At 42.7% G+C, this 27,030-nt stretch overlaps 1 protein-coding gene across 2 annotated transcripts; it reads right to left on the bottom strand.

Annotated features, from left to right (window-relative positions):
• Positions 1 to 7,654: 7,654 nt before the first annotated feature.
• Positions 7,655 to 20,527, bottom strand: LOC127762184 (ethylene-responsive transcription factor-like protein At4g13040). Of its 2 annotated transcripts, none has more exons than XM_052286587.1 (7): positions 20,322 to 20,527; positions 18,625 to 18,680; positions 10,899 to 11,005; positions 9,681 to 9,759; positions 8,908 to 9,088; positions 8,251 to 8,372; positions 7,655 to 8,121 (listed from the first exon to the last, which is right to left on the bottom strand). In XM_052286587.1, exons 2-7 carry the CDS (start codon positions 18,665 to 18,667, stop codon positions 7,985 to 7,987), a joined length of 669 nt encoding a protein of 222 aa, XP_052142547.1. In that variant the 5' UTR covers positions 18,668 to 18,680; positions 20,322 to 20,527; the 3' UTR covers positions 7,655 to 7,984. The 2 variants fall into 2 exon arrangements, with proteins under 2 accessions (XP_052142547.1, XP_052142548.1); XM_052286588.1 differs by lacking the exon at positions 20,322 to 20,527 and adding an exon at positions 18,845 to 20,009.
• Positions 20,528 to 27,030: the final 6,503 nt, after the last annotated feature.

Genomic DNA, 27,030 nt, shown 5'->3' with positions numbered 1-27,030 from the left:
AATTTTTAGACACATATATTTATCTGTAATGAATTTCTAAACTAGATGATGCAGTTCTGAAACTACAGGTTGATCTGTGCTGTTTGAATTTTTAACCCATTCTCTAGGCATGCAAAAATTCTAGGAAAAATGTGAGGGTTTCTTAATTAAGTTGGGTAGCTACTGGATACTGGTCTATGCAAAAATATGGAGTGACTGCTACTTGCTCTAGAATCTACGCGGTATGGGGTTTTTGCAATTCTTAAAATATGATGCAAGCATGAAAAATCTGCACCAAAATTAGGACATGCTAAGAGCTTAATGCAGAGGCTTAAAACCCTCCTCCTGCCAAAAGGAGCAGGAGGGTGAAATCTTCTCCACCCCAGCTTAACACACTCAAAAAACCTGCTGGAAGGGGAAAAGCAATAGGAAAGGTGCAAGGGACTCTTCTGGCTCCGAAGAAGCTAGATCTTGGCAAGACGCCATCAGCTCGTCCTAAGCCTCCGACAGAATTCACATTAGGCATGCCATTGGTCAGAGATGACGTGTTAGCGAAGATGGGCCCTGCATGCAAGGAGTTGCACGGCTACTACATGGAGAGGTCCAACGCAAGGAGGAAGAATAGAGAGACCTCCATGACGGGCTACCATGATAGACAGCCGTTCCTCGGGCCTGAAGCCTTCATCGCCGTAGACTTTAAAGATCTATGGGACCTCTACAGGGTGCGGTCGATCGACACCAACCTCTTTAAGTGCTACTCCTTGTAAGTATAGTTGCATACGAGCTATGGTATTCACTATCCATATACTACCGCTTACCCGGATTCTTGTCTTGTTTCTAGGTTAACTTGGAAGCATGTCTGTCGTCATGCACCCCATGTTGCCTTACTCGATCTAGCTGTCGTCAACGAGACAATTATGAACAGCGATCGAGCCAACATGGTAGAATATATCAAGGACTGCTTATGGTACCATCAAGACAAGGAATTCATTATGTGCGCCTACAATCAACAGTAAGCGTGTACCCTACTTAGAATCAAATGTGCGACGCATATAACTTAAGTTTTTAACTAGCAATTTATTAATGTCACAGGCGTCATTGGATTCTTTTGGTCATAGTGCGGAAGTGGAATTTGGTATACTACCTTAACTCCAATATCAAAAAAGACATATGCGATTGGTCGGCGATTGAAGCTGCTTTGAACAACGCCTGGGACCAATATGTGGCAAAAGGCGGGAGGCATAAGGAAGGGCATCCCACACTCGATCACAAAAAAGACTTCCCAATGCATCAACAAGTTGGCGACCAGTGTGGGTTCTATGTCTGGCATAACATGAGGAGCTTCGCAAAAAAGGTGACATTGCTCGACCTTAAGGTGTGTGCTTCCATTGATTATTATAGACATAGGACGAAAACTTGCCAAGTATGTAGACTAACTTGGCGCCTCACATACATGAAAAACTTTCAAGGATCCCGGAAAACAACTTCGATATCATTAGAGATAAGATAGCAGAATTCATACTAGATGATATGTTGTCAAAACAAGGAATGTTTAGAGTCAAGGTCCAGCTAGCTCGTCTCTGAATGGTTGAACATTTGCAATGTTTGCGACAAACATTGGATTTATGTAAATATTCTTTGTAACACAATTTTCCACAATGTTATGTAAATATTTGTATTTCTAATTACATATAAACTTGTTTAAATTTATAACTCAGTTTTGCAGGTTTTGATGCATGTAGGCGGTTTGAAGAGCAAATAGGATGTGAATGACATAAATATGTGATGGATGAATGAATGCTATGACGGAATATGTGAATGGATGCTGGGAATTGTGGGTTGCTGGGAATGGGACTATGTATATTACTTCTATTATTTTTGCTGCAAGCATGGCTAGCAAAGGCCTGAGGCTAGCCAAAAAATAATTTTTTTTTTGGATATACTCATCCCTGGCAGGCATTTCAAGTAGGCCCGAAAGAGATAGAGCCATCTGTGACGGTCTCAACCTTTAGACCGATAGGGATATAGTCATCCCTGACGGGCTATAACTATAAGCCCGATAGAGATAATTCGTCCGGCCTGTGATTATTTTTGACTCAACACGTTGGTTAAACCTATCGGTGACGGCCTTTATCTTAAGGCCCGATTGAGATGATTAGTCATCCGTGACGGGCTTAGTAGTGTGCCCGATTGAGATTAGTCATCCGTGACGGGCTCCTTCCTAGCCTGGTTTGACTCGGTTTGCTTGGTCAAACTTATCTGTGACGGGCACTGTTTTTAGCCCGATTGAGATGACTTTCATCCGTGATGGCCTTGTGCCCGATTGAGATATGTTCTCACATCAGTGACCTTTGCTTAGTGACGGGGGTTATACCCGAAAGAGATGAGGCTTTTAGCCCATTAAAGATAACCAATCCCGTTCTAGTGGCTTAGATCAGAACGAAATCACGTTTTAAGGGAAACTATAACATCATTTCGCTTTTGACAAAATTTATGTAGGTTTTAGTCCAATCTGTGACTAATACCCCTTCCGTTATGGGAAATTTTCATATACTACATGTAGAACAGAATACTGCAGCTGTTTAATTTGCTTCGCAATAACGATAGGGCCCTGATCGAGCAACACTACGTCCCATCTTCTATGATTAGAAAAAATCCGAAATGAAGACATGTTCCATATGCAAATGCAAGACACAAAGTGGTAAAGATCGCATCCCTAAATGGTTAAAAAGTCGACCTAATCAATTTGGATTGCATGTTCCTTTAGAAAAACATATAATTTGATATGTGGTTCCTCAACTATGGAAGTCGCACCGAATATTGGAAAAACCAATTTATAATTGAGCCAAACTTAGGGCCAGTAACCTATAAAATTTTTCAGAGATGAATCGAGAGAGTTAAAAAAAAATGCTTAGTAAAACATCCGGAAAAGAGGTTCATTAAAAGGATCATATTCTGACATACTCTTCATAGCTCATTAGCTACATCAAAGTAGCCCAAGAAACATTTCCACACTTTAGGACCAACATTTACACTTTCTTTTAGGTTTCAAAAAAAATCATATTTAGGTGCACACCTGAAAGAACCTGATGAATATCGATGAGTGATACTGAGTTGATAGTTTAACACCATTCGAGAGTGATACTGAGTTAACAGTTTGACACCATTCCAAGAATTGAATTCATTATGCAAACCAAGACATAAATCATTACCAAGATAAATATCTCCATACATCAAAATCTTTCCATAAATATGGGTCATAAAAATATCTCTACTACTTAAAATAAAGTATGTAGTGGTGGCGGTGAAGCCAACCCTGACAGACACGCGTCCTATGAACCATTGGATTGGGACATCAGACCCCGTCGCACGCGAATCGCTTTTCTCGCTTTCCTCCGCCGCGTCGCTCACGCTCGCGATCCAACTGCCGACGCCACGCCTCCCACTTGTTCGCCGAGCACTGCTACACCTCCACCGCCGGCGCCCCTCAGCCCAGATAGCAGCCCGTCAGCCCATCAGGAAGAGGAGAAGTGGAAGACCTCGATCTTTTCTCAGCTCATCCCGTACGCCGCCCCTCTTCCACGTCTCTCTGGTTTCCACGCCGTGACTCCCGAGAACATCTCGCCGTTGCCTTCCCCCTCGCTTGGAGAACGGCAGTGGGTCACGGCTAGGGACGCCGCACTCGCTGGCTGCCGGCCAACCCATCGCTAATCGTCCAGTCCAGGGGCACAGCCAGCATCCGGCCAAACTTTCACAATATCAGCCACGAATAAGTCCATCAAGGTAACAAATAATGCTTCATCTATTTATTTTTCAATCAACTTCACTGGTTATAGACAAAACCAATTGGATGTTATTTTTCATATTGTAGGGTTAGGAGTCCAGTATGTTTCAATTTGGGTTCTTGAGAATTGGAGTAAAACTGTAAATTGGAGGCAAATTGTAAGTCATGTAAACTGTGATTTTACTTGAATGAATGATAAAAAAAATACACAATTTCAATTTCTGGAACGCAATGATAGAGCATGATACTTGATTTCTTTTTCTTTTTCTTGTTAAGAGAAAACAAGGATGTGGATATTTAGCATTTCTTAAGAAGAAATTGTTTAAGGCTGAAATTGTTAATTGACACAGATGGACTCTGCTGAGACCAGGAAAGAACCAACTGAGATTTTAGCCAATACAGAGATACCAGAGCAGGTCAATGACTCAAACATCACTTATCAAAGAATTGAGTAGATAAAAAACATCTGTGCATCAGAACACAAAAAAACCAAAGAAGGAACATGTAATCCAAATTATGCTGCAAGGTACTTCTATTTTCTTTAGAAATTATGATGTATTTTCTTTTGTTCAAATATGATTTATTTTTGAAATCTTCCGCTATAGATTATATTTGCAGCGCAGAAGATAATCAGATCATAGGTTATGTGAGACAATTACTTGAGAGACAAATGGTGGTCGACATCAGTGCTGCCTTTCTTTACAGATATGACATGGCCTGTCTTTCTTTTTTATGACAGTAGCTATGTTAATGACGATGTACGTACAATTATGTTTAGTATGCATACCACAACATGGCCAAAAACAATCTAATTGGTTTTTTTTTGCATAGTTTATAAATGTTTATATTCATTGTATAAGGGAAGAGAAGCACCTTACTAATAGAGATGGTGGAAAGGTATTTTTGGATAACACTATTATTTCTAGCATTCTTAAAAATAATGGTACCTCAAACTTAGGTCTCAAAAATTATAAGGATGAAACTATTTGTGGTTCTCTGATTTATGTCATTGAATATTGCTGTAGCATTAGCTAAAAAAAACTGATGGGAGATAAAAATGAGGATTTTAAAATATATGGAATAGGTTTGCCTGGTCAATTATGGCCGTGTTTACTTCGTGTGCCAAAACTTTTTTGAAGTATACGGACACACATTTAAAGTATTAAACAAATTTTGGCACACGAACTAAACACGGCCATAATTGACCAGGCAAACCTATTCCAGATATTTTAAAGTCGACATTTTTATCTCCCATCAATTTTTTTAGCTAATGCTACAGCAATATTCAATGACATAGAACCGCAAATAGTATCATCCTTATAATTTTTGTGACCTAAGTTTGAGGCACCGTCACTTTTAAAGAATGTTAGAAATAATAGTGTTATCCAAAAATACTTTTCCACCATCTCTATTAGTAAGGTGTTTTTCTTCCCATATACAATGAATATAAGCATTTATAACCTATGAAAAAAACAATTAGATTATTTTTAGCCATGTTGTGGTATGCATACTAAACATAATTGTAGTTACATCGCCATTAACATAAGTACTGTCATAAAAAAGACAGGCCATGTCATATATGTAAAGAAAGGCACCACTGATGTCGACGACCATTTGTCTCTCTGGTAATTGTCTCACATAACCTATGAGCTAACTATCTTCTTCGCTGCAAATATAATCTATAGCGGAAGATTTCAAAAATAAATCATATTTGAACAAAAGAAAATACATCATAATTTCTAAAGAAAATAGAAGTACCTTGCCGCATAATTTGGATTACATGTTCCTTCTTTGGTTTTTTTGTGTTCTAATGCACAGATGTTTTTTATCTACTCAATTCTTTGGTAAGTGATGTTTGAGTCATTGACCTGCTCTGGTATCTCTGTATTGGCTAAAATCTCAGTTGGTTCTTTCCCGGTCTCAGCAGAGTCCATCTATGTCAATTAACAATTTCAGCCTTAAATAATTTCTTCTTAACAAATGCTAAATATCCACCATCCTTGTTTTCTCTTAACAAGAAACAGAAAAAAAATCAAGTATCATGCTCTATCATTGCGTTCCAGAAATTGAAATTGTATACTTTTTATTATCATTCATTCAAGTAAAATCACAGTTTACATGACTTATAATTTGCCTCCAATTTCCAGTTTTACTCCAATTCTCAAGAACCCAAATTGAAACCTACTGGACTCCTAACCCTACAATATGAAAAATAACATCCAATTAGTTTTGTCTATAACCAGTGAAGTTGATTGAAAAATAAATAGATGAAGCATTATTTGTTACCTTGATGGACTTATTCGTGACTGATATTGTGAAAGTTTGGCCGGATGCTGGCTGTTGCCCCTGGACTGGACGATCAGCGACGGGTTGGCCGGCAGCCAGTGAGTGCGGCGTCCCTAGCCATGACCCACTGCCGTTCTCCAAGCGAGGGGGAAGGCGACGGCGAGATGTTCTCGGGAGACACGGCGGATGGAAACCAAAGAGACGTGGAAGAGTAGCGGCGTACGGGATGAGCCAAGAAAAGATCGAGGCATTCCACTTCTCCTCTTCCTGATGGGCTGACGGGCTGCTATTTGGGCCGAGGGGCGCCGGCGGTGGAGGTGTAGCGGGGCGCGGTGAAGAAGTGGGATGCGCGGCGTCGGCAGTTGGATCGCGGCGCTGCTATACGTACGACTAATTTGTTACGACGGTTGTACGATGAAACGTTTCTTTTCTAGGCTCATAACGCTGATTAACGTTGCAAGTTCTGGTCCCACACTGGACCTCTTCTAACGCTGAGCCGGCCCATATCCAAAACCCCAAGCTCATCACATCATCGTCCTGACATCTTATAATTAAGCCTCCTGACACAGCTAACCAGAGTAATTTATTTTTCCTAATCAATCTTATATACTCGTACTGTCGCTCAACACTTATCATGTAACCTAGCTTAAGTTAAGTAAATTATTTTGACATGAACCTAGTTTTACAAATACTCCATCCGTCCTATAATATAAGAGATTTTGACTTTTTCTTACAATGTTTGACCACTCGTTTTATTTAAAAAATTTGTGCAAATATAAAAAACGAAAAGTTGTGTTTAAAGTACTTTAGAATAAATAATAATTCTAATTTTTTTAAATAAGACGAATGGTCAAACAGTGCAAACAAAAAGTCAAAATGTCTTATATTATAAGACGGAGGGAGTATATATGATCCTTGCACCTCGGTCCCTGGTAGCATCACCCCTAGCTGGAAGTATTCTAAATTTCCAATGGCACAAATCAGGATAAGTCGATAAGATGCAGCAAATGTTCATGTATGAGCCAATGTTTGGCATGGTTTATATTTATTTGGATACAGAGAAAAAAAGGCAAAATAAAATAATGAGTATATGCGTATGGGCTTGGGCTGCAACATACGCATGCACCACGTAACGTTAAGATGCCAAGCGCCGTCCGCGTAACGATGCCAACCGCCGTCCTCGTTTGATCGTATAAAAATCGTACAAAATCACCGTATGCGTAGCATTTTCCGTTGGATCTGTCCCAATCCAATGGTTTCATAGGACACGTGTCCGTTAGGTTGGCTTCACCATGACCACTATAGACTTTTTAAATAGTAGAGATAGAGATAAATTATTCGGTTGGCCTCATACTTACACGTCTGTATAAACAGAGGGATGGACGCAGGTACGAAATTGTGGTGTAAACGATAATTTGGGGGTAAAAAACAAGACAATGGCCAAATCATGGTGCTAATTTTGCTTTCTCGTACTCAATACAATTTTTAGAGAGCGAGGAGGGGAACAAACAAAAGGTTTAATGTCATCTAGAAACTGGCATATTCAATGTTTAATGGATAAATGTAACGGATCATGCTTCCTTGAAAGAATGAAAGATACAGTAATTGAAAGGAAAAATAAATTCTTTATTAAATGTGTAATCTAGTTACATGTAGAGAAATTTGGGGTAAAGATATACACAGTTCAGGAATTGGTGTTTCTATACATGATTGCTCATTTGCTCAGAGAAATGTGTTCCTATAATGGACCATCTCCAACTTTATATGGGATGGCATGATTTCTCTAGCCTAACCTTTATCAGACCATCAGGGCCCTTATGCACATGAAATTAATTATTGAGAGAACAAAAACCTAAATGGAAATTATGTCTTCATTGAAACGAATCTGTTGAAAGACCCAATCTGGCTGTCCATGAACTCTGGTGGCAGTCTTAATTAAGATGCTGAGGTCTCAGCATCTCCATCTTCCGAGTGCGATGAGCCGCCACCATTGATCATCTCAGTATCACCATCACTCTGTCCTACCAGCGAGTCCGTCTTATTGCGCCTTATTAATCCAACTTTCCTTTGTTCTGAAGACAAACAAATGAACAAAAAGTATGTTATAGTCTACTATTAATGATATATATATTGATGTACTTGACTACTAGCAGGGAAAAATTAAGTGACAACCACAAGAAATTTTAAAATTCTCGTCTTACTTTTGCTGGTTATGGTGTCTCGAGTCATATCCAAGAAGTCCTTCCAGGTGTAATTCTGTAGTTCTTTCTTCTCTTCCTCAGAAAGTTCAAAGTTTGGCTCCCTTCCACACATAAAAGCAGCCCTGTGTTGATATGTCAAATCTAGTCAGTTCAAACAAAATATCAGCTTCTCCTACACAATAAATTATGATCAGTTGGCCGCGGCAGATATGCAAGTGGCGTTTGAAGTAATATGCATATGATGCAACCTATACTCTATGTATACAGGCTTGAGGGTTGTATGCCAACAATGATGAGTAGTCCACCTTAAGCATGGAACAATATTGATCTTTTAGGATGTTAACAGTCTTTAATCATTATATAATAAAAAAACCTTAGTTTATTGAGACAACAAACAGATTTGATAAAGCAACATTGTACTGTTTTGGTGAAGGTGCTTCTAAAAATTTTTGGCTATTACTCCGATAACTTTGCAGACTAGCTAGTTCCTTTGTAATATTTTCTAGCATATATCAATATATCACTTCTTCATGATATTAAAGTAAATTAGATTTATAGTATTGTATACAAGTATCAGCATATTACTAACAAAGCAGAACATGATATTATATGCAAAGATAGAAATATCATAATCGTGCATAAAAGTCCAGCTAATACCTATCATATAGTCGGGCTGCTTCCTCCTGTGTCCCGACAGTACCTAAGTGGATTTGTTTCTTGTCAACTTTTATAGCAGCTTGCCATTTCATGTTTTTGAAGTAGACCCCTCTCATTATGCATGGTTCTTGGTCCACATACTGCTTTCTTCTATGTCGTTTTCTGCGCTTGATTTCCTTGCCTATAAATATAAAAGGAAGGAAATTATATTTTTTTCAAAATAAAAATGACACGTTCAGCTTATGCCTTTGGATACCTCATTAAGGATGAAGGTAACCAATGCAAATCTGAAATAAAATAACAAAAGAGTTTCTGTACATGAATAAAAAAAGGGAATTCATGGAAAAGAAAAGGTAGAATCTTTTAGAGAAAGAAAAGGCTCTAGTGAAACATCCCAGGTCAGGTCACTTAGTTATGTAATTCAACTCTATCTGGTTTTGGTGAGAGCAGTTTCATCCTCGACATCACGTTCGGGGTAATCTCAATTCATGTGCAAGTCTGTTCATGGATCAGAAGCGTCCTTTCTATTGGTTGCTAAAACATAATATATCCTGTTGTGTTCAATGCTTCAATGAGAAAGTTGGGCCAAGAATGGATTCAGTTTCATCATGATTCAAGAAGTTCAAAGTCAGCCTAATTTGATGGGACTATTATAGAGTTGTACCTAGATAAGATTTCTGATACCGAATTATAAAACAACCATTTGCCATATAAAATTTACCTGGACTATATACTTTAAGGAAATACAAAGAGTACTATGAAATAATATGAACCTGGATAGTAATGGTTTTTCTCTTCCTTTAAAGAATCAGACCCATTTGAAGATTCCAGAAGTACATCAGAATTTTTAGTCTGCAACAAAAAGGTACATTTTAACAAACAAAACCATCGTTGCCAGTGCAAATAGCATGTGTTCAGAAGCATCAGAAAATAATGTAGTTTCTAAGGAGTCACTATAAAGCAAACCATATGAAACAGAAGAAAAAAAAGGAATTAGTATAACACATGAAGCTACTGTTGAAAAGTGGCACTGCAACAAAACAAACAAGAGCAGCAATCTTGTTATTCAATCCATTGGTTTTACTTATTTTCCCACCATGTAGATAAAAGTACTAGAAGGTAAAGTAGATATGATAAAAAGAGAACACCATCAAAGTAGTCCATTGACACAAGGAGCAGTCAAGCACAATCTATCTTACAGCGCTATGTTAAGAAATAGCTTGTCAGTGCCTGACGTGTTATTTCTGAAAAGCCACAGGTTGTACCATTTATTGTCAGAGAAAGAGCAACTGAATATATTTCTGACATATTCGAAGTTCAAAACCAAAATCAGAATCCCATTCGATTTTGATATCCTTCACAAATACTTGTAACTTTTTACTATGGCTTTTTACTACTTTATTTGTTCACAAATATATGCCACGAGCCCATGAGTGCTTTCCAATTAATATTCACTCATTTGGCCTCATTAATTTTCCTCACTTACTTGCCCGCCAAAAACGCAGTGGACCCATAATCCAGTTATTAATGGAGAAGTCAAAATGGGCATAAACAAATTATTGCCAAGGTAACTCCATTTTAGTAAAAGTTGACAAGGATTTATCAATGTAGTGGGTATAAATTTGAACTCCTTAAATCATACCATTAGTTTTTTGAAGGTGCTAATTTGGTAGTATAATTTTATGGTCAATGACAGCCTTGCGAAAATACAGTTATTTTATTCACACTATTCTAAAATACAATTAAAATGGTAAAAATCAAAGTAAAGATTAAACCAACAATGGTAAATTAACTTGCGAAAATGATTGTCAGAGTTCTGTCACAGAAACTTTGGTGATATGCTTGAATATACCATAACTTGTAATATCCATTAACTATAAATAGAAACTGTGATAGCATGGTTTTCACAGATAATCAAACACAACACAAGGTGGCAACTAGCAAAACATTTTTGCAGCAAAGTTGTACTGGCATTGAGGTGTTAAACTTACCAGGGGCAGCGGGTGCACACTGAATGGCTTTATGTTAGGGTGTGCAACTTCCACAGAATTTTCATTGTCACTAGGCTTTGGAAAATCAACCGGTAACGAATCTTTCCCTGAAACAAAAGGTAAATTAATATGAGCGTTCAAAGTGTACGCATAATACATTCATTGGTCTAGCTGTCTAGGGAGGTATGTGTTGCATAAATGATCCCCTTGCTTGGGTTCATGGGAAGAAGTACGATGAGAAAACAATATAGTCATACTTCGAAATAATCTTATTTTGCCAATAGTATTTTGTCCGTAATCTCGATTGTTGGTCAAATCAACAGTTCACCAGAAGCCATGTGCTTCTAACAGTGATTCACACAGCATATTTGTAGTTACGATGTCTTACTATATTAGGATTTGTATAGTTGCACGAATCTGGCTACATCTGCCCTTGTTTCATTTCTGTGTGCCTACACAATAGTATGAACTTACACCCTTCTTGCTGAAATACTTCTAGAGTTACATGTAGCTTCAGAAAAGAATACCAGAACACTTGACGCTGACATTTGCGATAGCCCTCTAAATTTATTTAAACATAAGTAATATGCAATTTTGCACCATCTGTTCATGTAAAACCGCAGCTTGTGACATTTAACACATTAAAATATCATCTTCCACCATGTAATTTGGACAAATTGAGCACTCTTCCGCCATGTAAAAGCATGTTTATTGTTACAGGTTTGCCTCATTCCGACAATGAGATGGAAATGGTGCATTGAGACCTTTGTGGGCACATCCACGAAATGGCTCATATATCCATGTGAACAAAGACCCAGGTGTGTCCAACATGACCTGTGATGTCAGGAGCTAACCAAATGGAGGGTGAGAATCGGCTTGACCGTTCTGTTATGCCATTGCAAAACAAGGAATTCACTTTCACCTCCTGTGTGGGTGAATAAGCCAGCTCAGACATGCCCCCAAAGAAATCACCTTCAGTATGGCGCACAGCATCCTAACAGGACAATGAATGGCCTCTGGCCATTGCTACACCAGCATTTGGGTGCATCCCACCTCACATAATGTTCATGAACCACTGAACCTGGTTCAGAGAGCCCAATTTCTGTGAACTTAGAAGGTGGAAGTGGTGTGTTAACTTACAAATAGTGCAAGCTGCTGTGTTTACAATCAGATGGTGGGCAATGCAACTTACTCTTTAAACAAAATTGATTTTTAACCCACAAAGGGCACTGATATACATCTTTGAATAAAAATTACAAGAACGGTAGAGGAAGCACGACATATATAGAAAGCCTTCCCTTATTGATTTCCATAATAAATTTTGCAAAGACTGCTCATAGTAAGCTAACCAGTCAGCAGAAAAATGTTTAAAGTACTTCATTCCACACCATGCAATATGGAACAGATTATACGTGCTCCATCTAATCATGGTACCATCAGGGCTACGGCAACTCCCGTCTAAATTCTTTGCACAGATAATTCTGGTGCTGGAAGCAATTGATGGATAAGTCTGTGTGGTCCTTGTTTGTGATTCTTTCTTTTGCTTTTGGGTAGTTTCACCTTTTCACCTTTTCAGGACAGCATCTACTCCTTTAGCATATTTTCAGTTGCTAGGACAGCTGCGGTTAGTAGGACAGCAGCGGTTAGCATCTCCTTTATGCCCCCCTTTATGCTTTATTCAGTTGGGATGCCCTCTAGGACAGCATCCCTTTCAAAATTCGAATTTTAGACTAGAAGAGTGCAGCAATAGGCTTGCAGCCAGCTATGGCTATATATATGTATCCAACCTTCCTCGGGAAGGTATGGCTTTGTGTTTGTGAATGAGAGAAAAAAACCAGAAAATTGCCCCATCTCTTGTGCCATCCTCTTCTCAATGAGAGTAACCATTGAGGTTCTAACATCTGGTATCAGAGCCACACTTTCCTGTAGGCTAAACATCTCCTGTTCCACCCCTTCCCAAGCTCGGTTGAGCTCTCAGCCAACAGCAGCAGCAGCAGCACCGGCTGCTCCTTTCCCTCTCCCTTCCCCCTCTCCACGCAGCAGCCTCCCGGAGGCACGCCATGTCCGACGTTCGGTCTCGGCGTTCGGTCGCCTCGAGCACTCGGCGTCAGCAGGACGCCGAGCTCGCCGCAGCAGAAGAGCGCAGGCGAGCAACGGCTCAGACCGCTGCAGCAGCAGCGAGGGCGGCCAGACTGGCGGCAGCGGAGTTGGCAGCAGCCAGGGCGGAGGCGGAAGCAGAGGCGGCGGAAGATGCGGCACGTGCGGCGGAGGTAGAGGTTGAGACCTTGCGCAGCAGCATCAACGGCTCCATCGCCGGCGACATCACCGCCGACAGGGAGCTTGAGGAGCTGGCAAGAGGAAGGGCGCGGGAGCGGGCAGAGCGGTGGGCAGCAGCCCACCCCCACGGCGGCGGCGGCGGTCCAAGGGACCGCGCACCCGCCGACGGGAACCTAGACGGGCGCTGGCGTGCCGGCGGCAGCCCGGAGCCCGCGCGCGGCCCTCGTAGGCAGCGCGGCTCTCCCTCCCCTGACCGGCGGCATGGTCATCACGGCGTCCAGACGGTGGTCAGGGACTTTGGTCCCGGCGGTGGGTGGCCTACCCTCACCAAAACCAACTACATCGAGTGGGCCGCGGTGATGAGGGTGAGGCTCCAGGTGCGGCACATGTGGGAGGCAGTCCGGTACGGCGACGTCGACTACGATGAGGATCGGCGGGCACTGGATGCCCTCATCGCTGCAGTCCCGCCCGAGATGCAGTTCTCGCTTTCCCAGAAGCGGACTGCCAAGGAGGCCTGGGACGCCATCGCTGCGGCACGCATCGGCAGCGACCGCGCCCGCAAGTCCACACTGCAGGCACTCCGCAAGGAGTGGGAGAACCTGGCCTTCAAGCCGGGTGAGGATGTTGATGACTTTGCCCTCCGTCTCAACACTCTTTTGCAGAAGATGGTGCAGTACGGCGACGACACCTACGACGAGGAGAGAGCTGTCGAGAAGCTCTTTCGCTGCGTCCCAGAGAAGTACAGGCAGATCGCTCGCTCGATCGAGTCTCTGCTGGACCTCTCCACGATGTCGATAGAGGAGGCGTTAGGTCGCCTCAAGGTCGTCGATGGTGATGAGCCACAACCTCTCTCGGGGCCTATCACCATCGGCGGGAAGCTCCATCTCACTCGAGAACAGTGGGAGGCTTCTCAGAGCGACGGGAGGAAGGGGGAGTCTTCTCCCTCGACAGGCGGCCGCAAGCCGCGCAAGGGGCGCGGAGGTGTCCAGTTGCGGTGGGCGCGAAGACGCGCCGAGGGTGGTGCTCGCAGAGGCGCCCAAGGCGGCGCCGCCGGCAACCACAAGCCGGCACGAGACGACGCCTGCCGCAATTGTGGCAAGCTTGGCCATTGGGCCAAAGACTGTCGCCAGCCACGACGCGGCCAGGCCCACGTTGCACGGGTGGAGGAGGAAGAACCGGCTCTGCTCCTGGCTCACGCAAGCATCGAGCGACCTCCAGCGGCACCGGCCGCAACGGCTTTTCTCCACCTCGATGAGCCGAAGGTACTCGTCTCCCTCTGCAACGACTCCAGCAACGACAAGGCTGATGGGTGGTACCTCGACACCGGCGCCACCCATCACATGACCGGCCGACGGGAGTTCTTCACCGAGTTCGACTCCAGCGTCCGAGGCTCTGTCAAGTTTGGGGACGCCTCCGGCGTGGAGATCAAGGGCGTTGGCTCCGTCACCTTCACTGCCAAGTCCGGTGAGCACAGGCTGCTCACCGGAGTCTACTACATCTCCGCGTTGAGGAATTCTATCATCAGCGTGGGACAGCTGGATGAGAACGGCTCACGCGTGTTGGTCGAGGACGGACTCATGAGGATTTGGGATCGCCGTCGTCGCCTTCTTGCCAAGGTAACCAGAGGCACTAATCGACTCTACATCCTCAGCGCGCAGGTCGCACAACCAGTTTGCCTCGCTGCTCGTCGGGACGACGAGGCGTGGCAGTGGCACGAGCGCTTCGGGCACCTCCACTTCGAGGCCCTGAAGCAGCTCAGTGCCAAGGAGATGGTGCGAGGCATGCCGTGCCTTGACCACGTGGAGCAGCTCTGCGACGTCTGCGTGGTGACGAAGCAGCGGCGGCTCCCCTTTCCCCAGCAGACGAGCTTCCGAGCCAAGGAACGGCTCGAGCTCGTGCACGGGGACTTGTGTGGCCCAGTGACACCGGCCACACCAGGAGGACGACGTTACTTCCTGCTGCTCGTCGACGACCTCTCCCGCTACATGTGGGTGATGGTCCTCGGCAGCAAGGGAGAGGCTGCGGACGCCATCAGGCACGCGCAGGCTGCTGCAGAGGCGGAGTGTGGCCGCAAGCTGCGCGTGCTGCGCACCGACAACGGCGGCGAATTCACGGCGGCTGAATTCGCGTCGTACTGCGCTGATGAGGGCATTCAGCGCCACTACACCGCGCCGTACAGCCCGCAGCAGAACGGCGTCGTCGAGCGGCGCAACCAGACGGTTGTGGGGATGGCTCGGGCTCTCCTCAAGCAGAGGGGGATGCCGGCCATCTTCTGGGGAGAGGCGGTGGTGACGGCCGTCTACATCCTCAACCGCTCGCCTACCAAGGCTCTCAATGGCAGGACACCGTACGAGGCTTGGCATGGGCGCAAGCCGGCGGTCTCCCACCTACGGGCCTTCGGCTGCCTTGCGTTCGCCAAGGAGTTTGGACACATCGGCAAGCTCGATGACAGGAGCACCCCAGGGGTGTTCATCGGCTACGCGGAGGGCTCGAAGGCCTACCGCATTCTCGACCCGGAGACACAGCGTGTGCGCACGGCGCGCGACGTAGTGTTCGACGAAGGGCGAGGGTGGGTATGGGACAAGGCGGTGGACGATGGTTCGACTCCGACGTACGATGACTTCACCATCGAGTACGTCCACTTCGAGGGAGCTGGGGGAGTAGGCAGCTCTTCTTCACCGAGCGTGTCTACCCCAGTCCCCGAGCCTCCACCGACTTCGACACCAACACATCCTCGGACCACGACTTCGACTACAACGAGCTCTTCGCCGACACCGCCCCAGCCGGTGACCCCACGCGCTCCAGCACCAACAGCCACTCCTCCGGGCACGTCTACTCCGACGCCAGCTCGTGTTGAGCGCAGCCCGGTGGAGTTCGCTACTCCGCTCTCCCACGACGGGGAGCGCATCGACGCGTACCACGACGGCGAGCAGCTACGGTACCGTACGATGGAAGATCTTCTCGGCGACCAGCCGGTGCCGGGACAGGTGCCTCGCGACCTGGAGGCGCAGTTGCACCTTGCGTGCGACGACGGTGAGCCTCGGTCTTTCGCAGAGGCCGAGAAACACGCGGCATGGCGTGCCGCGATGCAGTCGGAGATGGACGCGGTTCAGGAGAACCGCACCTGGGAGCTTGCTGACCTCCCTCGTGGTCACCGCGCGATTACCCTTAAGTGGGTGTTCAAGCTGAAGAGGGATGAAGCCGGAGCCATCGTCAAGCACAAGGCTCGCTTGGTGGCACGCGGTTTCGTGCAGCAGGAGGGGATCGACTACGACGATGCCTTCGCTCCCGTGGCACGGATGGAGTCTGTGCGACTCCTCCTTGCGCTGGCTGCTCAGGAAGGCTGGGGTGTCCATCACATGGATGTCAAGTCGGCGTTTCTGAACGGCGACTTGAAGGAGGAGGTCTACGTGCACCAGCCTCCGGGATTCGTGCTCCCCGGCAAGGAGGGCAAGGTGCTACGCCTGCACAAGGCCCTCTACGGCTTGCGGCAGGCACCGAGGGCGTGGAATGCCAAGTTGGATTCCACGCTCAAGGGGATGGGCTTCGAGCAAAGCCCGCACGAGGCGGCCATCTACCGGCGGGGCAATGGAGGAAATGCCCTGCTGGTAGGTGTCTACGTCGACGACTTGGTGATCACCGGCACCAAGGATGCGGAGGTGGCGGCGTTCAAGGAGGAGATGAAGGCCACCTTCCAGATGAGTGATCTGGGGCCTCTCTCCTTCTACCTGGGGATCGAAGTGCACCAGGACGACTCCGAGATCACGCTTCGACAGACCGCCTACGCCAAGCGCGTCGTTGAGCTAGCTGGGCTCACCGATTGCAACCCAGCTCACTCCGATGGAGGAGAGACTGAAGCTGAGCCGCGATAGCACGACGGAGGAGGTGGATGCTACACAGTACCGGCGTCTTGTGGGGAGTCTTCGCTACCTCACCCACACACGGCCGGACTTGGCCTTCTCCGTCGGCTACGTCAGTCGGTTCATGCAGCGACCGACGACGGAGCACCAGCAGGCTGTGAAGAGGATCATCCGCTACGTTGCGGGGACTCTCGACCACGGTCTCTACTACCCGAGGTGTCCTGGCAAGGCACACTTCGTCGGGTACAGCGACAGCGACCACGCCGGCGACATCGACACCAACAAGAGCACGAGCGGGATTCTCTTCTTCCTCGGCGAGTGCCTCGTTAGCTAGCAGTCGATCAAGCAGCAGGTGGTGGCCCTGTCCAGCTGCGAGGCCGAGTACATGGCGGCATCCGCCGCTTCGACCTAGGCGCTCTGGCTTGCTCGACTGCTTGGTGATCTCCTCGGCAGAGACATTGGAGCGGTAGAGCTCAGGGTGGACAGCAAGTCCGCTCTGGCCCTGGCAAAGAACCCCGTTTTTCACGAACGGAGCAAGCACATCCGGGTGAGGTACCACTTCATCCGAAGCTACTTGGAGGAAGGGAGCATCAAGGCGAGCTACATCAACACCAAGGACCAGCTTGCGGACTTGCTCACCAAGCCTCTTGGGAGGATCAAGTTCCTCGAGCTCTGCTCCAGGATTGGGATGGCCCAACTTCCCCACAAGACGACGCACAAGACTTAGGGGGAGAATGATGGATAAGTCTGTGTGGTCCTTGTTTGTGATTCTTTCTTTTGCTTTTGGGTAGTTTCACCTTTTCACCTTTTCAGGACAGCATCTACTCCTTTAGCATATTTTCAGTTGCTAGGACAGCTGCGGTTAGTAGGACAGCAGCGGTTAGCATCTCCTTTATGCCCCCCTTTATGCTTTATTCAGTTGGGATGCCCTCTAGGACAGCATCCCTTTCAAAATTCGAATTTTAGACTAGAAGAGTGCAGCAATAGGCTTGCAGCCAGCTATGGCTATATATATGTATCCAACCTTCCTCGGGAAGGTATGGCTTTGTGTTTGTGAATGAGAGAAAAAAACCAGAAAATTGCCCCATCTCTTGTGCCATCCTCTTAATGAGAGTAACCATTGAGGTTCTAACAGCAATTAGTTCGCAGCCAAATCATGTTCTTGTAAGGTCCATTGACTATTCAAATTCCTCCTATGGTCTCCAGATAATTTCCCAATCCCACTAACTTATACACCATGGGGAGCAACATAAAACACGTATACAAGGAGTTGCAAAGTTGTATCAACGGAAGCTGACTACAGATGGTATACCAATAGAGAAACAAAATCAAGAAATTTCATGTACAAGATATTTGTAAATTGGGTGCACAGTACTGCTTTTTTTAATCTGAAAGAGTAGGTATAGCATGTTCCATTGAAGAGTCAGATCATAATAGAATTGATAAGCATAACCAAGAAAGACATGCTATGATGACTTTGTATATAACTTGTAAGTAAATAAAGTAGCACATTTTCACAACAGAGTTCCTCTGAAAAATTACATAAACATATCAGGAAACAAATCATGACAATGCAGTGAGTCTCATACCAGAACAAAGCCCCAAAAGCCGGCGCCTCCTCAAGCTAACCATATTTCAATGCCACCTGCAATATAGTTAGAAATATAAGATTTTCTAAACCAATTATAAAAGCGAGTACTATAAGGTTGTATAAAAAAAGGTTTTAGGTTCAAATATGGAGACATCGTGAGAGAAATAAGTGTGTCGCAATTAATGCAAGAGCTTTTGATTACATTAGACAATACTAGCCTGCTGGAAACAACAACAGTGTTCAGTGCCCAACACATTGGTGAAACCGGGGAGAGCTGAAGAGAAGGGAAACCCCAGAGGCATTGATCATTTGGTACAGCCGCTAATTCGGCATTTGGTACTGCCACCATTTCTCGAACTGGAATTACGTTACACTTCTCTTATTGGCCATATCTATTTCTTCCCTATGAATGGTAATCTTAACCATATTGCCAAATATATACAGAATAATATTGACTATTTGTTCTTCACATCAATAGACAAAAAAAAAATGTTTTGTGATAGTAGCACATAGATGCGACTGGCAAACCTAGTGGCGGGTTAATGCACTAACAAACAAATGTGGAAGATCACACTCATATCTTTTTACTTATTAGCATTAAGTTACTAATCAATAAAATGGAATCTAAAGGAGCCAATCGTACTACAAAAACTGATAAACTCATGTGAGTTATCAATCTCTGGGAACAAAACTGTTGACAATAAGACATCAACATTCAACAGGCCTACAACTTCCATGGAGACAGTGAAGAGTACTACAGGCACTGGAAATTGAGGGCTCAAATAGACAGCAAAGGAACAAGGATGCTGACAGTGCAGCAATGTCCAGCACGATCCTCAACAGAGCTGTATCATCTGACAAAAGCCCCACTAACGTCACGTGGAGGCACAGGTCAGCTTTAACTGAAACTCGGCGAAAGGAGTAACCAAATAAACGCCCTAAAAATAGTGAGTGAAAAAAAAAAGAAGAAATCAAGGTGATGTACTTGTCACCAGTCACCACTAACAGTTAGCACAGACCTAGCAAGCACACTCCAGGGCCTACAGAATCCAACGAATCCTACTAGAATTTAACTCTTGAGGAAAAAAGATTTCTTTGTTGTGACAGTGAAGTGCACGAACTCTGCAAAGAATCTATCTGTATTATCAAGCCAAGGACTACTGCAAAGATGGAATTTTCAGGCACACTAGTCATCATCATCACCAACATAATCCTACGCTGACTTTGTTACCGCGGAATTATCTGATTTGCACATAGGAGAAGCACCCACTGTGTAGTACAAATCAATCGCAAACACGAACAGGGCAGGTGGCAACAACCAACCTTCCGCCACCCAACCAATCCTAAGAGGCTCAGATGATAACAACAACAACCCCCAAGAACACAGAGAATTCACCCCCTTCCCTCACCACCCAAAGACCCCCCAACCACCGCCACCTTCCAATCCTACCACCCCACACGAACTCAACAAAACAACCAGCAAGAGAAAAAAAGAAGAGAGAAGAAGCACGCCATCAGAATGCCGCCGGAATTCGCGGGGGGGCCAAGAAACACCACGCCGATCAATCCTGCCGGAATCCAAGAACCGCCGGAAGCCGCCAACCTCTGGCCGAGAAATAAACGCACACGCGAACAAGAAAAGACGACGGCGACGGAGGGTAGGGGCCACAGACCGGCCCCCGTAGTAACACGTACCGACGACGAGACCCGCCGGCGGCGTCGGCGTCGGCGGCGGCGAGCGGCCACCAAGAAGAAGAGGAGGAGGAGAAAAAAAGAGAGAGAAGTTGGTAGGAGAAGTTGGCGACGGGGGATACAAAGAAGAGAGATGACTCTCTCTCTCTCTCTCTCCCCTCCTCAAATCTACTACTACTCTACTACCACCTTTCTCTCTCTAGCCCTCCTCCTACGGCGACTCGGCTCTCTCTCTCTCTTATCGCACTCTATCTCCTCGTCTCGTCTCCCGTTGATTCTTGGTGGTATTTTTCCTGGTTTATTATTTTTATTTATTTATTTTTCTGGTATTATTATTTTTTTTGTGAAGGGGATTGGTGACGTATCGCCGTAGAGGTACAGGAGCCATGCTTTGGCTGGTGGTGGCGGCCTGGCGGGGGGGAGGGTGGAGGAAATTACGGGATTGCCCCTGGGGAATGGGGATTAGCCGGCGTGGACTTTTCAGAGTCAAGGGGCGACCCTGACAGGGATCTTTTAGTAAATAAATAAATTATCGTTACTTCCTCTCCTCTCTGCCCATGAAAAGTTACACAGTTTTTTCTTATATATACTCCTTACGTTCTAAAACTTTCTAGCATTTGCCTATATTTATTTACATATTAATGAATCTAAACATATATATGTGTCTTATATTATGGGCAATGCTAGAAAGTCTTATATTATGAAACGAAGGGAGTATTATTTTATTTATCGCTTTTGATCGGTGTTATCTCAGTTTTGACCATTCATGAATTTTAAATTATCGTATTTTCTTGTTCTTAATTATAAATTATATGGTTATTTTTAATATATCTTATATACATCATGCTTCAATAATGTATTCATATTTATACGTGGTTAATATAAACTGTTACCATTTTTAACTCTATCAAATTTTAGTATTAGCAACTTTTAGGATGACAAGAAATCAAACATATTATTTGCAATTGCTACTCTATCACATTTTGATAATTCCATAAGTTTCTACTCTCAAATATTTGATTTGGTAAGGCTTTAAACTAAACACATCTAACACTCTCAAGTTTTTGATAATACTAAAATGTGCTAGAATTTGACATTGTCAAAAAATGTGGTATGACTGAAACTGACAGTAAAGTAAATAAGCTTATGAATATTCAAAGTTTAAATATCAATAGTGCTCGTTAAAAGTACTTGGGAACAGAGATCACTATCTAATTCATGCGAATATGTGCGGGCGAGAGTTCATAATGTGACAAAAAATGTTTAACTATTAACAGAGACACATGTAATGTAGCCTCGTAGAGGTATGTTAGACACCTTTGTTGGTGTTAAAATACTCTCTCTCTCTGTGTTGGTGTTGAAATATACTCTCTCTCTCTCTCCTATTAAAATTATATCACATTTGATTTTTTTCTTATGTGCAATTTGACTATAACTTTTTGTTACAAGTTTATAACAGATCTACACAAACTATTTTTTATATTTTAAAACTACATAATTTAAAACATTGTTGATTGTTAGAATTTTAAAAGTTTAATCGACCGTTGTTCAAATGTCATATATAGCCGGAAAAGAGTTTTCTTATTAACTAGAACGACGTGGAAAATGGCCCCTTCTAAGTTCTAATTCACGTCGACCGAGTGGTAGCCCTCAGTATTCGAGGGCAAGTTTCAGAACTGTCCACAAATTAGATCATTTAAAACAAATTGCGCATCCTACCAAACATGATCCAATGATATGTTCTTTCACCTGTACAAATCTAAATTAGTGAAAGTTGGGAGGTTTCTCATCTTCCCATATGGCAACTATAACCATCTAATAGCATATAAGTAAGTCATCTTGGTGCACTAATTATTCGCTCCATTTTCAAATGCTACCTCCATCCCAAATTAATTGTAATTATAATGTGTTTAGCACATATTAAGGTTTGAAAAGAAAGATTATGATACCCTTATTAAATGGTTTATAGGTAAGGATGAGAGAGTAGTTGAGGGTAAAATGGAAAAAAAATAGATGAGCGATGAATGGGATCATTATTACTCTATTGGGATAATTATTTTGAGATAAATTCAAATTCTAGAAATACAATTAATATGGTATATAGATGGTACTTATCACCAGAAAATATTCATATTTATCTTTTTTTAAAAAAAAGATACAAATACTTAAATACTTAAGAAGATGGCATACTGAAATATGTATTGCATCCTAAAGATAAACATTAAGGATTCCGTTCATCCTAGTCTTACTCTATAAAAATTATTTTGATCAAAGCTACTCCCTCAATCCCTAAATATTTGACGCCGTTGACTTTTATAAACATGTTTGACCGTTCGTCTTATTCAAAAAATTTAAGTAATTATTATTTCCTATCATTTGATTCATTGTTAAATAAACTTTTATGTATACATATAGTTTTATATATTTCACAAAAGTTTTTAATAAGACAAAGGGTCAAACATATTTAAAAAAGTCAACGGTGTCAAACATTTAGGGAAGGATGGAGTATAATAGAGCGTCACCACGATATTGCCCAAGCAACTAAATCCTTTCAAAAGGAATGTAACCAATCCATGCATGATGAATCAGCCAAGCCATGATGTAAACACATGTGAAAGGTGGTCAAAAAAGGCGAAGAGAATACCAGGAAACATAGCTCGCACTCACGCTTTGGAGTGGTGGACCGCTGACACAATCTAAGGTGGTGAATTTAAGTAGCGAGCTTTCATTGTCTCAAAGGTGGTGAATTACTTAATTAGTGACTTGAACTATGCATGTATTACATGCTAAAATTGGAGGTTTTGCAGGAATGCTCAGAACTGAGAAGAATATTTGGACACCAGGATTTTGTCAAATATTCAGTTACTATTGTACTTTTTGGGGCACCGATACTTGTGTCTGTTAAACTAAATGGCAACTCTCCCTCTCTTTTTTTTTTAATGTTAAAAAAAAACTCTCCCTTTTTCGAATAACCTGGCTAGTTATCTTATTTCTTTACTTTTTTTTAAGAACTACTATTAGTTGTACTATCTTTGTGTTGGAAAAAAATATTTCTAGCTACTCCAAAAATAATTAGTAGTAAGAGAAAAAGACTAAGGGCAAGTTTTATAATGGGGGTGATAGTCACTCTTAATTTAGTACACATCATCAACTTATTAATTAAGAGACAATACATACAATAAATTACCTCTAGCACACTTGTCCCAATACATCATATTAATTTACTTTATTTGTTTCATATCAATTCGTTGGTCTCTTGTTCTCATCTCTCGTGGAGTTTGTGTAGAGGATGCTCCTTGCATGGGAGGTGATTCTTTTTCTCTCCTTTCATATCTCTCATCCACATCATCATATGAGCTTATAGTACTTGTCCTAATATGTTTCTTACTAAGGTCCCATTCTTTTCTCACGAAGATGGAGATTTTACCTCTGTTTCTGTTAGCACGTTTTTCAAACTACTAAACGACGCATTTTGTGCGAAAACTTTCTATATAAAAGTTGCTTTAAAATATCAAATATATATTTTTAAGTTTGTAATAATTAAAACTTAATTGATTATGTGCTAATAGCTTTCTTATTTTGCATGCCCGTATTTAATCTGAATCTTTGTAAGATTCGAACTCAGCTTAAGTGGGTATCCAAGGGATAATACTTCTTGTGTCGTAGATCGTAGCAGCTAAGGGGTTAGGAATAAACTTTTTTTTAAATGGAGGGAATGTAAGTTAAGCATATTTTCATAAGACACATTATAGTATTCTAATTACTCATTGGGCCCTTATCCATGATTTGTCGTATGTAAACTTTTGTTGCGTAAGGTCCTCAGGAGTTGTGCTTAAACCGTAACATGGTACACCCTCCCCAACCTGTAGAAAAAAATCTCTTTTGCTTAGTACTTTTTATATTCAATAGCTTGGATCATGTTTGTACGAACATTATAATACTCCAATTTGGTAAAGCTGCTCTTTCTAGACGGATTTGCTGATCATTGTAGGAATTAACTTTTATATCATTCTTTAAGAAAAACGGCCGCAGCCTATCTATATTCAAATAAGAAGAATAGATGGAAGCGCGCACACATATCTATATACTAGCCAAATATTCGTGCTTTGCTATGGATTAAAATAAATTAATAGTGAGGTTCTGGGGACGTTTTTTACATGTAGATATATCGTACGTGTGAAATATGATAGAACTATATATGTAGAGGGATTATTTTTATAAAATAAAAGTATATTGGTTATGAAGTAGTAGTTGTTAGAAAACATGATGAAGTAGATGATAAATAAAAAAAATACTATACTGGGTACTTGGTGAGGTGGTGGCACCTTTTTTAAGAAGAGTATAAATACAAACAATACACTCAGCAGTTACACTTTCTATAAATAAAAGAATCAACTCGAAATTAATTTTATTTCCGATTTTTCTTGTTCATTGCGTCTATATCCAAATAGCGAGATGCTCTCAACGAACAAAACGCTGCCCTGTGAGATTTTGTGTGTGTACTTTGACCATGGATTTGTTTATTGTAACGTTCGTTTACCTTTTCTTCGTCGAGGACTCTCCATTGCCATGCTTATGATTTATGTTAACCATTCTTTTATCCACGCATGACATGTTCTTTTCTATAAGCAAGAGCTCGGAGTCATTGCGTCAACATTGTCCGAGTTCGTAAAATCCTAAACATATTATCATTCAAATTTAAAAAGCTAATATATACCATCTATATATAAGCATATTCGAGGTTACATGTATGAAACCGCTAGGAAGTTTAGCTGAGCCTAGCTCACTTGGACCATGTTTGGGGAGATTCTAGCATATGCAATTTTTCATGGAAGTTGTATAGCTACCTAAACAGTTCAAATTCTGAAAATATGTAGTTATAAAATTAAGAAAATAAACTAAAAATCAAAAGTTGGATTTCCTAGGTTCTCTAGATCTTTAGAAGTTAGCTATCAATCAACTACGGTCCTGTTTAGTTCCCAAAAACTTTTTCCTAAAAACATCACATCAAATTTTTTGACACATGCATAGAGTATTAAATATTGATAAATTTAAAACTAATTGCACAGTTAGGGGAGAAATCACGAGACAAATATTTTGAGCCTAATTAAGCCATTATTAGCCATAAGTGCTACAGTAACCCACATGTGCTAATGACAGATTAATTAGGCTCAAAAGATTTGTCTCTTTTTCCAGGCGAGTTATGAAATTAGTTTTTTCATTCGTGTCCGAAAACCCCTTCCAACATCCGATCAAACGGCCAATGTAACATAAAAAATTTCCTTTTCGCGAACTAAACAGGTCCTACTTCTCAAAATCTTAATATCTCCAAATAGATCGTGGTGGACGGTGAGACGGTGAGGAGAGTGTGTGCATATTTCTACGTACTATATCCAAGTTGAGCCCCAGTGAACAATTTGTTCATTAGTAGGAGGGATACAGAGCACAACTTCTTTCTTTGGCCCGTTTTTGGAAGCTTCTGAATCCGAGAAACAATTGTTGAGTAGTCAGCTACTCAGCTAGTGAGAATCTGAAATGCTAGATTTCTCAATTTTTATCTTCAAGTTCATTCTTTTATTCACATAACTATATATTCTCAATATCTAGGTGAGAAAATATATTGTTTGATAGAGCTGAAATTCCGAAGGTAACTACAACCCCCAAATAAGACATTGTCTCCTTTTAATCTAGAATATATAAAAATTCCTATTTTGTTTACATGTGAACGGTCCTAACGTATCACTTTTTAAAATTCTGTTTTAGATTCTATATGATTTGTTCCTAGGTAACATTCTAATCTTGCAATTTTTTCTATTTTTGTATTTATAAACTCATGTGTTCCAAAGAAACCCTCAATCGAAACTAATGTAAAGTGGCCTTTTGTTAGAAGTAATCAATTGGGAGGTCAAATAAAGGGACTATTTATACTAAATTCGCATGAAATCTCTCTCCCATCTCACTCGATTTTTTTTCCATTCATCCTATTGAGATCAATGATCATCTAGATCAACCAATCCAATCGATACATATACACACTAAACCCAACACTTTCCTCCTACTCCTAGCCACCATCCTACACCTTTCTTCCTCCCGACACTTTAAGCGCACCACCTCTGACGATGTTTTCCAGTTAGTTCTTCATTGAACACCACCCGCCACGGCTTTTGAAATCAAAATTTTATACCGACACCGCAACATCTCGCCATGGACGAACCACCTCCTTCTTCATGAGCTCCAAAAGGTGCCCCCACCTCGCTCTCCTCCTCACCACTCGGCTAAGATCCTCCTACCCCACCCTCCTCCATCTCTCACTGTTGGATCTACCACCACCCACCATGTGACTGAAATTCTTCGACGTCACCATATAGCTCACTACCCTCCTTTGTGTCCCCACGGTTGTGGTAGCGCCATCTCCGCTTTACCTCCTTCCCATCGTTGCCACCCACAGTCAGCCCACCGCCACCACCCCTAGCCTCCCTCTAAACCTATGGAACCCTCTCTCCCTCCTATCTTCTTCCCTCGCCCCAAATCCAAACTGGTTGTCAACGATCGTCGTGGTTCATCAAAGGTCATATAATTGGAGGAGAAGCATACTAGAGAGCACAAATCATTACGCTTTTCAAAAGGTTACGAATCCTAATTAGGTCATCGATCGTCAGCAATCAACGGAATTTATCAAGGTCGCTAAAATTGAAGCAGAGACTGACAAGAG

This window comes from Oryza glaberrima, chromosome 2 (genome assembly GCF_000147395.1).
Source record: "Oryza glaberrima chromosome 2, OglaRS2, whole genome shotgun sequence".
Classification (NCBI taxonomy): domain Eukaryota; kingdom Viridiplantae; phylum Streptophyta; class Magnoliopsida; order Poales; family Poaceae; genus Oryza; species Oryza glaberrima.
The sequence above is the reverse complement of the archived record's forward strand: the minus strand, read 5'-3'. Positions and strand labels throughout refer to the sequence as shown.

Bases quoted from the DNA above. Each gene is read 5' to 3' on its own strand.
- LOC127762184 (XM_052286587.1), bottom strand. From the start codon at position 18,667: ATGGTTAGCTTGAGGAGGCGCCGGCTTTTGGGGCTTTGTTCTG. The intron at 11,006-18,624 runs GTATGAGACTCA...CTTTTGTTTCAG, and splicing joins GCTTTTGGGGCTTTGTTCTG to GGAAAGATTCGTTACCGGTT. The intron at 9,760-10,898 runs GTAAGTTTAACA...TTTTTGTTGCAG, and splicing joins GTGTGCACCCGCTGCCCCTG to ACTAAAAATTCTGATGTACT.